General features: G+C 39.6%; 1 protein-coding gene across 3 annotated transcripts in view; it reads right to left on the bottom strand.

The window, feature by feature from the left end:
- Positions 1-424: 424 nt before the first annotated feature.
- LOC141252544 (cytochrome P450 1A1-like) overlaps positions 425-11,674 on the bottom strand; it is a 79,813-nt gene continuing 68,563 nt past the window's right edge. For all 3 annotated transcript variants that reach the window (XM_073670534.1, XM_073670541.1, XM_073670554.1), the window contains exon 7: positions 425-1,780. In XM_073670534.1, coding sequence (XP_073526635.1) covers positions 1,498-1,780 — 283 coding nt within the window. In that variant the 3' untranslated portion in view covers positions 425-1,497. The remainder of the gene's footprint in view (positions 1,781-11,674) is intronic.

The following is an 11,674-nucleotide window of genomic DNA, read 5'->3' as shown; positions in this document are numbered from 1 at the left end:
ATGAAAACAAAAAATTGTATCACTGAGAATGTCTACTCATCTTGAAAAAAACAAGCTCTCATATGGCTCTATCAGTGGAAAAATAAAAAAGTTATAGCTCTCAGAATATGGCAATGACTAAACAAATATAAATCTAAACAATATAAACCTGTTATCACTGTAATAGTACTGTACAGAAGGATAAATCTGTTATAGCACTTCTCATGCAAAGTAAATGGTGTAAAAAAACTAAAAACAATTCCTGAATTGCTGAGTCTTGTTCAATCAGTGCCTGAAAAAATCCTAATGAAAAGCAGGTATAAAATGTTAAATAATCCAAAATGGAAATAATAAAAACTTCAACTTATTCCACAAAAAACATAGATAATGTTTACCAAAAACATAAGAAAGTTATAATCCTCAGAATATAGTGACAAAAAAACTATTTTTAATACAATTTTATTTTATAGTATGCAAAACTGACAAAACAAAAAACTATAGAAATCTGGTATTGCAATAATCGTACTCAACTGAAGAATAAAGCAGTCTTCTCACTAACACGACACGGTGTATGGTATTAAATAAAAATCCTTGAATCCGATAAGAGCAAGGAATACTATTGCATGAACCGGTGTGTCCAAATTTTTTATTAGTATTCTATTACAAAAAGAAATGAAAGTATACACTCCTCAACCCTCAACCCTAAATTTATGACAACAAGAAGGAAAACTCAAATAATTATAGAACTCAGAGGACTGATAGACTTGTTAATGATACGTAAATTATGAAAAAATGGAAGCTAAATTTTAGACACATCTTGATTTATTCAATATTGTGCTTCTTGTGTCTTTTATAATTCTACTTTTCCTTCTTGGTGTTCAATTTCAATCTTAAAGGGCTTGTCCACTATTAGGACAACCCCATCTCATTCCCCATGTTTGGTGAGTGCCGGTGCCGTTCCAGCGATGTTGGCACTTGCATTCCCAAGGCTCACGTGTCGTTATGTCACATGAGCCCTGCGCCTAATCAGCGCTAGCGTCAATGTCCCCACTTTCGGACAAATTGAACATCTAGAGGAAGTCAAAGAGCAGCCGCAGACCTAGATTCCTGTTGATGTTCAATGTGTCCAAAGGCGGGGATAGTGAAGCCAGCACTATTAGGGCGCAGGGCTCGTGTAACATAACAACTAGTGTTGAGCTAGTGAAAACATGACATCTGCGTGACAGCGTGGCAAATCAGGGATGTTCATCGGCAGAGCCAATTTGTTGGCGCGAACAAGTCGGAACCCCGAACACTAACGCGAATTTGAAATGCCAAACAAATTCACTCAACACTAGTAACAACCTCACGTTCGTCCTGGTAATGCGAGTGCCAACACTGCTGGCACCGGAGCTGAGTATAGTTGCTTTTATTTAATCGTGGCTAAACATTCAGAATGAGAAGTGGTTATCCTGGTAGTGGACAACCCATTTAAGGAGTATATATTCCAAAATTATACAATGATTAGAATATGCAACACTAATAACGTCTTACAGTTTTCAATACATATTTTTTTGGCTTGAGATTCATCCCATTAATTGGTGTAAATATTAGTTCATCTGAAGACCTCTTTACCAGTTGTAGTTTTTGCAAAATAATTGCTAACATTAAAAACAGTTCATTTCGAGCAAGTTCTTCTCCAAGACATTTACGGACTCCAATTCCAAAAATAATGACATTTTGAGCAATTTGTCTGTCTAGTTTTCCATCCTTATCCAAAAAGCGCTCTGGTTTAAAACATTCTGGATCTGCCCACAGAGCTCTACAATACAAGTAGAATGCAAACACAGTGTTAGTCTTCTTTCATTAAAACAATTCAATTCAAAATGAATTATTGTGCATTATATTAACCCCTTAGTGACCAAGCCAATTTTGACCTTAGTGATCTGGCCAAATTTTTTAAATCTGACCAGTGTCACTTCATGTGCTAAAATCTCTGGAACACTTCAACACATGCTAGTGATATTGAGACTGTTTTTTTGTGACGCATTGTATTTTATATTAGTGGTAAGTTTAAGTTGATATGTTTTGCGTATATTTGTGAAAATATCGGAATTGTGAAACTTAAAAAAAAAATCACAATTTTGAACCTTTTAATCTTTATATCTTTATGCTGTACAAACGAATGAATAAATAACATTTCCCATATGTCTACTTTAAATCTGCATCATTTTTCAAGCATCATATTATTTTATTAGGATGTTAGAAGGGTTAAAAGTTTAGAATCAAATTTCACATTTTTTAAAAAAAGTTACAAAACCTTTTTCTTTAGGGACCTATTCAGATTTAAATGGTCTTTGAGGGTCCTATGTATTGAAAACGCCCCAAAAGTGATACTATTTTAAAAATTGCACCACTCAAATACCTTAAAACTGCTGTCAGGAAATTTTTTAACCCTTCAGGTGTTACACAGGAATTAATGCAAAATCAAATAAAAGAAAATAATTGTAATTTTTACTATAAAATATTGCTTCAGTCGCAATTCTTTTTCAGTTTTACAAGGAACATCCCAAGAATTTGGATCACACATTTTTTTGCCCAGTTTCTTCTGAGTGCACTGATATCTCACATGTGGTCAGAAGCCTCTGTTTGGACAAATGGCAATGGTCAAAAGGGAAGGAGCACAAAAAAGTTACTTAAGGCTAAGTGCCCACGATGCAGAAATTCTGCATATTTTTTCCGCTTCTCGCTGGCAGGAAAAACGCATGCGGAATTTACATGCGTTTTTCCTGCCAGGTAGAATCGATTGTCAAGCGTTTTTGCATGCATTTCTGCATGCGGGTTATCAAGTGCTTTTCCAAGAGGTTTTAGCATCACTTGGAAAAGTGCTTGACAACTTGGTCACACTATATAAATCCATGCAACCGGCATGGATTTATATAGTGTGACCAAGTAATAGTTAAAAAAAAAGAATAGAAATGGTAAAAAATAAGAAATACAGATTATACTTACCTTCTGATGGCCCCGGGTCTTTTCTCCGCTGCGTCCGGTGTGTTGTATCGGTCGCGGTGGTTTGAAAGGACCTGCCATGACGTCATTGAGTCATGTGACAGGTCACCCGACCGCCGATGTCAGCGGTCGCGTGACCTGTCACATGACTCAATGACGTCATGGCAGGTCCTTTCAAACGACAGCGACCCATACAACAGACCAGACGGAGTGGAGAAAACATCGGGGGACATCGGAAGGTAAGTATAATCTTTATTTTTTATTTTAAATTATTTTTTTAACAAGTACTATGGTACCCGGGTCTGGATGAGAGTCTCCTCTTCTCCACACCCGGGTACCATCCGCACATTGAACCGCATAATATCCGTATGTGCAAATGTGCTGACACGGATATTATGCGTTTCAATGCAAGTCAATGGCGGCAATTACGCTGCGTGTCCGCAAAATTAATGGACATGCTACGTATTTTTCCGCAATGATAATCTGCAGCGGAAATTTCCGCAGCATGTGCATAGCACATGCAGATTATCATTGGGGAACATGGGGCACGTATTACCAAGCATTTTTTAAGCATTTTCGCTGCGGAAATTCCGCGGCAAAAACGCTTGAAAAACGCATAGTGGGCACGCAGCCTAAGCCCCAAATGTTTCACTTTTGCAAGAGGTAACATGAAAAAGTGGATCACAAGGATTGTAATCCACTTTCTCCTAAGCGTGGAAATACCCCACATGTAGTCAAAAAATTCCATTTGAAGACACAGTAGGGCTTGGGAGGGAAGAAGCGACATTTGGTATTTGAAATGTAAATTTGACTGGAACAGATTGCAGACACCATATCTCATTAGCAGAGCCCCTGAGGTACAAAAACAGCAGAAACCCCAACAAGTGACCCCATTTTGGAAACTAGACCTATCAAGGAATTCAACTGTGGTTGTGTTGAACTTGTTGAACCCATAGGTGCTTCACAGAACTTTTTAATATGTGGATGTGAAAATGAAAATTATGTTTTTCTGCTAAAATTTTGTTTTAGCCCCAAATTTGTAATTTTCACAATGGATAATAGAAAAAAACGGACCCCATAATTTGTTATGCAATTTCTTCCGAAAATGAAATTATCCTTTAAGTGGTCAAAAACTGCTGTTTGGGCACATGGCAGAGCTCAGAAAGGAAAGAGTGCTATTTAATTTTTGGAACGTAAATTTGTCTGGATAGATTAAGAATGCCATGTCGGATTTGCAGAGCTGACATGCCAAAACAGCAGAAACCCCCACAAGTGACCACATTTTGGAAATTAGACCCATTAAGGAATTCATCAAGGGGTGTGCTTAGCAATTTTAACCTATAGGTGATTCAGGAAACTTTATAACATTGGACCTCATAATTTGTTATGCAATTTTACTGAACATGCCAGTGCCCCATATGTAGTTGTACACTACTGCTTGAGCACAGAGCAGGGATTCAATGGGAAGGAGAGCTACTTGACTTTAAGAACGTAGATTCCATTTGAACAGATTGTGGGCTCCATTAGCCGAGCCTCTGAAGTGCCAGAACAGCAGAAACCCCCACAAGTGACCCCATTTTGGAAACTTCACTGCTTACGGTATTCATCCAGGGGTGTATTGAGTATGTTGAATACACTGGTGACTCACAGAATTTTATAACATTGGGATGTGGAAATATAACAGTTTAGTGGACTCCCCACATTTTGTAAAAGCCCACGTCACCCCCTCCTAGCCTGGGGCCCGCAGCAACGCCCCACTCCTGCCTCCATCAGCTTCCTGCAGCAGCAACCTTGCCTCCTGGGACTCCGCTCCACCGCAGCTGCACCCCCCACCCCGGTGAGCTACATTCAAATTATTTAAGACGCACCTCTATTTTCCCCAAAAAAATTTTGGGAAAAAAGTTTGGCTTATAATCCAAAAATTATGGTATGTATATATGTGAATAAACACACAAAAATTAAATAGTATATCAATATAGGAGGGCAAAGTTACCAATATATATATAGAAGGTGAACAAAATTTTAGCCCACTGAAAATAATATTAGTACAATTAATATGGATGCAAACAATAAGGTTCAGGCATGTAACGCTTATTAATGAAAATAAGGACTAAGTGATCAAATAGAAACAGACCTGGTAAATTGACTTGGTGAGTTAGTATAGGTTATAGATATCTCAGCAGCCAAGGTTAGCAGTTAGGCCACGTTTACATTGTAATGCAGCGGTGTTCACACAGTGCGATAAAGAGGTAGTGATCCAGATTAGTCCAATTTAAAATTATTTTCAAACTCACTAAATAAATTCAGAACTTTTATCCTCCGGTTCGCAGCCGGAATGTCCATATCCGTCCGTTGCCGTGGACGACCGCACCACTGGATCACTCGAGAGTGCATCAGTAACTTTGCCTTCTCTGATCTGATTTCTGTCTCACACAAACCTCACTTACATAGAGCCTCTTGCTCTGAAGCTTGCAAACAAAACACTGACACATCCAAACCTCAACTCAAAGTTTAAATGTAAGTCGTGGACATAGGGCACTCGCAAAACCCAGAGTGAAAGGACAGACCCCACTACCATCCTGCAGATCTCTCCAAAAATAAAAGCCCATGTCAGGTTTTCTTAAATCTGACTTGGTCAAATAGTTTAACCAAATCCACACTCTTTTTTTTGCATTACAACCACAGCTGAGGCTGTAATTACAATGCACTCTGGCGGGTTTAATATGCCTCAATGTGCATCTTGGGGGACACAATACCACCCTTGTATAAGATTCCCCCTCACTGCTTTACATACCCCCCTCTGTTCAAACTTGGGGGGTTGAACCCCTGTCACCATACAGGGTGCGCGTTTCAGGGCATCTACATTTCCCTGTGACTTCCCAGCTCCAAGAAACTAAAGTTTTGCAGTAACAGAAACCATCTGGTAACTCGAGCATTCCTCTCCTTGGAATTTCTCATCCAGACCAAGGGTGAATGGTCCGTCACCAAGCAAAACTGTCACTCGAGCAAATAATAATGTAGGGGCTCCAAGGCCCACTTAATGGCGAAGCACTCCTTCTCCACTACGTTATAAGTTTCCTTCTCAAATAGGTGATCGGATGTTCTTCTCCGTTCACCTCCTGTGACAGAACCGCTACGGGGCCTAGCTCTAAGACATCCGTTTGCACAATAAAGCCTTTCTTGAAGTTGAGGCTAGTGAGGACAGGCTGTCCACACAATGTCAAGTTCATGGATTGGAATGCTTCCTCCTCCTGAGGTTTCTACCGAACCATGATCAATTTCTTTCCCATTAAAAGGTCTGTCAAGGGCGCTGATCTCCCAGCAAAATTAAGTATAGTTCATAGGTAATACCCAACAATGCTAAGGAACACTCTTACTTGTTTTTTAGTAAGAGGGCGGGGCCAGTTTTGAATGGCCTTGATCTTATTTATTTGGGTTTGATAACCCCATAGCCAATCATGTATCCCAAGTACTGGGCTTGTTCGAGACCTATCGAACATTTTTTTTAGGCTCGCTGTCAAGCCCGTGGCATTGAGCAAATTCACTACCACTTGTACCTGGGACAAGTGTGTATGCCAATCGATACTACAGATGATAATATCATCTAAATACACTGATGCATACTTCTAATGGGGCTCTAAGTCTATCAGCCTCTGGAACGTGGCCGAGGCCCCATTTAACCCAAAAAGCGAGACAACATAGTGATAGAGACCCTCCAGCATTATGAAGGCGCTCTTTTCTTTTTCTGACTCTGTCAGAGGCACCTGCCAATATCCCTTAATCAGATTGAGTGTCATGAAGTACTGGGCCTCCCCAGTCTCTCAATCAGCTCATCCACCCAGGGCATTGAATAAAGGTCCAATTTTGACACTTCATTCAATTTCCAGAAATTGTTATAAAATCGTAATGACCCGTCCTGCTTCTAAACCAATACAATGGGGCTAGCCCACTCACTCCTAGACTCCTCATTAACTCCCAGCTGGAGCATTTGTTTCACCTCAGCCGCGATGGCTTGCCTCCGGCACACTATACGGTTTCATTCGTACACTTACCTAAGGCTCGGTGATAACGTTATGTTGGATTACAGCTGTACGGCCGTGCAGTTCTGAGAATACATCCGTATTCTGCTGCACTAATTTCCGAGCCTCCCGTCGCTGCTGTTTAGTGAGATTGTTGCTTATCTTTACCTTTCCCCCAGCTGGTGTTGGAGAGTCCACAGATGATACAACCGGAGTTGCATCCAAAATCATAGATGCTTTTAACAGATTTACATGGTACAATTGTGCGTCTCATAAAATTAGAATGTCATCAAAAAGTTAATTTATTTCAGTGTTTATTTCTGTTAATGTTGATGACTATGGCTTGCAGCCAATGAAAACACAAAATTCATTATCTCAGTAAATTAGAATACTTAACAAAAAACACCTGCAAAGGCTTCCTACGCATTTAAAAAGGTCCCTTAGTCTGTTTTCGTAGGCTCCACAATCATGGGGAAGACTGCTGCCTTGACAGATGTCCAGAAGGCAGTCATTGACACACTCCACAAGGAGGGTAAGCCACAAAAGGTCATTGCTAAAGTAGCTGGCTGTTCACAGAGTGCTGTATCCAAGCATATTAATGGAAAGTTGAGTGGAAGGAAAAAGTGTGGCCTGAGCCTCGTCCGGAGCGTAACATGACAGCAGAAAGTGCGGCTGTTTAAAACGTACCTGTCAGCAGGATTATGCTCAGTAAACTACATACAATGTCTAGTGGGCGACATTACACTGATTAATGCATTACACTACTAGATGCATTATGTAAACTAGGAGGCAGGTCAGTGAAGGTACAGTGAGCTGTCATAAGAGCATACAGATAAATATGTAAGCAGAGCACCAGATAGAGCGCCCCCCACAGGCCGCCCCAGAGCACGAGCATATCATTATCTCCAAACTGAAAGTAAAGATTACACAAGAACCATAGGACGTATTTCATCAACCAAGGTATCATATTAATCAGTGTAATGTCGCCCACCAGACAGTGTATGTAGTTTACTGAGCACAATTCTGCTGACAGGTGCACTTTAAGTAGATGGTCACCAATCAAGAGGGAGAACTAATGAGTATAGGTTGATACAGCTGAAAGGATTAATGGATCCATATAAATGTTTATGAACATGGCATAATGTGAGGGAAGATGGCGCTGAGCGCAGTCGCCTGCGCAGATATGATGGTAACTTTGCTTTCATTTATTGATATGCAATTTAATTTTAGTGTATTTATTCACATATATACATATATTTTTTCATATTTTTCGGCTAGCTGACTGTTAAAATATCGGTACAAATTATTTGACTGTTATTATATCTGTACAAATTATTTGATCCAGCATGTTTGACTGTATTCATAAATATCATGTTGCACCTGCACTTTATTTTAAATCAATTTGATTATGTTCCCTTATGCACTACTGTATATTTCTATTTATAGACCTATAGTATTACTGCCATTAATTGCACTCCATACCCACCTTTTGTTTTCTTAATTGGATCTCTTTTTATTCTATGTCTTTTTAATGGTCTTTCAATAAAGAGTTACTGTATTTTATATTTATTCCCTGTTTGGCATTTTTTCTTTCCTCTTATTTTCTCTGTATCAGTGCCTTAGAACAGCGTAGTTTGCTGTTTGTTAGCTTTAAAGGTTTAGGCATTCAAAGATGCCTAAAATGATGGGACACCGTCGGAACATAGACGAGACAGAGTCCACAGTGACTCCACCTGCCTTGTAGACACGTGGTTCTGCCAGGGGTTTTGTCTGAATCATGGTTTTGGGGATTTACATGGAAACCCTGACTTAAGCACTCAGCGGAGAGCACATGATAAATGTCACCCGAGCCTTGTTCTGATTTTTGGAAAGCAGAATCAACAAATAGCAAGACGTACAAGAATAGTTCTTATTTTTACTTTTGCGCAGTTCACCGTGTAGTAAAAGTGATTAGATGACTTTACTCTTCTGGTCGGTGCGATTACAGTGATATCAGATTTATGTCTGGTTTTTATGTTTTGCTGCTATCACACTAAAAATGCTTTTTATGTAAGCAATTATTTATTTTGTCGCCATATTTGAGAGCTGTAATTTTTTTTATTTTTTGATGAATAAAGTTATATGAGGGCTTATTTTTTGCAACACGAGTTGCAGATTTTTCTGCTACCATTTTGGGGCACATAATGTTTTTTGATTGCTTTTTATTCAGATTTTTCAGACACAGAATGAGCAAAAATCAGCAATTCAGTTATTGGTTTTATCTATTGTTTTTTTGCGCCGTTCACAGTACGTTAAATGAGATAAGACCAATTTGTTCGTCGCGTCAGTCTCATTTTTTTTTTTGTTTTCATGCTTTGCTGCTTTTACAGATTAAAAACAATATTTTACAAAAATGAATTTTTTTTTTGCATCACCATATTCTGAGAGCTGTCAATTTTTTTATATTTTTGCTGAATGAGCCATTTTAGGGCTTGTTTTGTGCAGGGCAACTTGGCGTTTTTATTCATACCATTTTTTTTATATATGACTTTTTGATTGCTTTTTATTACATTTTTTTGTCTGGCAGTATGTGTACTTTTATTTGTTTATTTTGGTTTATCACAAAGGCTACATTTTTAGTGGCAAAACAGGTTTTCTTGATTTTTGTTTTTTTTTTATTCACTTTTTTACACATTTTATGTAACTTTCTTTCATTTTTTTCACTAAGTACCACTATGGGACATGTATAATTTTTACTTTGATTGCTGGTCTCATGCAATGCAATACTCGTGTACTTCAATGCCTGAGACCTGTCAGCGACTCACTGACAGAGCCTGTGCAACCCAGCTTATAGCATTAGATGACTACAGGTTACCATGGCAATGATTGTCAGCCATGATTAGGATCGTGGAGGGTTGATCCTACCATATGGGGTCTTTTAACCACTTAGATAACGCTGTCACGATTGTCAGCGGTGTTTAAAGGTTTCATCTGCCCAGATCTGTTCCAAAACCTTCCAGGGCCGATACCACAGGCTGTCAGCTTTCATGTACCACTGTCAACCACTGGAATTTTGGCCATGGGGCAGCGCTATTCTCATATTCCAGATCGCTGTTTTAAAACAGCGATCAGGGATTAAGGCCTCTTAACAACTGCCATTTTAATGCATGCCAGCATTCAGTAAGGGGTTAAAATTACATAAACTATTGTATACATACATCAGAATTAGTGATGGGCGGGCCCGTCAATGTTTGGGTCCGGCGGGTTCAGCCAAACATCTATTAAAAGTTTGGTTCGGGTACCAAAACAGTACCCGAACCCAGACCCCATTCATATGAATGGTGGGCCCAAACATCAGTGGTTCCCATGCTGTCATCTGCTTACTAGTCCCATAGGAAGGGGCCATTATGCCCAAATGTTCCCTGGCTATTAAAAACAGCTCACAGCTGTTTGATTAGCATTTACTGGCTAGTTTACAGGGGGACCCCAGGAAAAAATTGATGTAGGGTCCCTCTATAAATTCTAGCCATCAAAGTCTAAACAGACAGCTGTGGGCTCATATTAATAGCCTAGAAAGAGGCTATTAGGCCAAAATGTTCCTTGGCTATTAAAAACAGCTCACAGCTGTTTGATTTGCATTTACTGGCTAGTTTACAGGGGGACCCCAGAAAAAAAAATCGACGTAGGGTCCCCCTATAAAATTTAGCCAAAAAAGGCTAAACAGTAGAGATGAGCGTTGTTCGACTCGAACTGTTCGCCAATCTCAAATTCGAGCTGTTTTGGGCGGTGTTCGAGCCGTTCGGCGAACACGAACGATTTCAAAAAAATTCGGCTGTTCGAGGTTATGTTCGATAACTGTTCGTGCACCAAAATCATAACTGGATTTTTTCTCAGTAATGATGAAAATTAATGTTAATACGCAGTTTGAGTGTTCAGCGGGGCGGGGGAGGGGCAGGGGATGGATCTCTGCAGGAATAATGAAGATCTCCATTTTTTTTTCTCTTTCCCGCATTTACAGTGGGGAGGTGCAATCTGTCAGCCTATCAGCAGCGCACACACGGAGTGAAGTGCTTTTTTTCACACAAGCAAGGCCATGTGTCATTGGCAGTGTATGTCACATGTCCTTGCCCTATAAGACCCAGCCATTTTCCCCGTCGCCACCATTTTCTCACTGCTGCAGCTGCGTGTTAGACAGCACAGCTGTTGCTGTGTGAGCTATACCTTCTTAATTTCAAGCCAATTTTCGCACAAATCTACAGATAGCTTGGGAGTAGGGAATAGTTGTGATTGCAGTCCTTTTAAGGACTAGGTTACAGCATTTCCTACGACTTTTATCAGGCAGGTCTGTGCTCTTAAATAGATAGGTTGTTGGAGTAAAGACTAATTGTAATTGCAGTCCTTTTCAGGACTAAGTTACATCAGTTCCTATAAGTTTTTGCCAGGCAGGTCTGTGCCAGTGCTGTGCAAGTTTTTTTCACAGCATTTGGCTAAATCTAGCAAAGCTAATCCTTTTTGGCCTATTGCAGAGTGTGTTAGTTAGTGGAGTAGCCTATCTGTGTTGCAAGCTACACCACCTGTGTATAGAATACCAATTTTTTCACTGCAGCTAGTGAAGTAAAACCTTTTGGGCATAGCATCATTCTATTAGTCCATCTATACTGACCTCCATCAGGTTGCAAATTCAATATAATTTTTTTCTGCATCTAGCT

This window comes from Phyllobates terribilis, unplaced genomic scaffold (genome assembly GCF_046119375.1).
Source record: "Phyllobates terribilis strain yellow unplaced genomic scaffold, ASM4611937v1 Scaffold_1__5_contigs__length_1240528914, whole genome shotgun sequence".
Taxonomy (NCBI): Eukaryota; Metazoa; Chordata; class Amphibia; order Anura; family Dendrobatidae; genus Phyllobates; species Phyllobates terribilis.
Note: the sequence above shows the minus strand (reverse complement) of the source record. Positions and strands in the feature narration are given on the sequence as shown.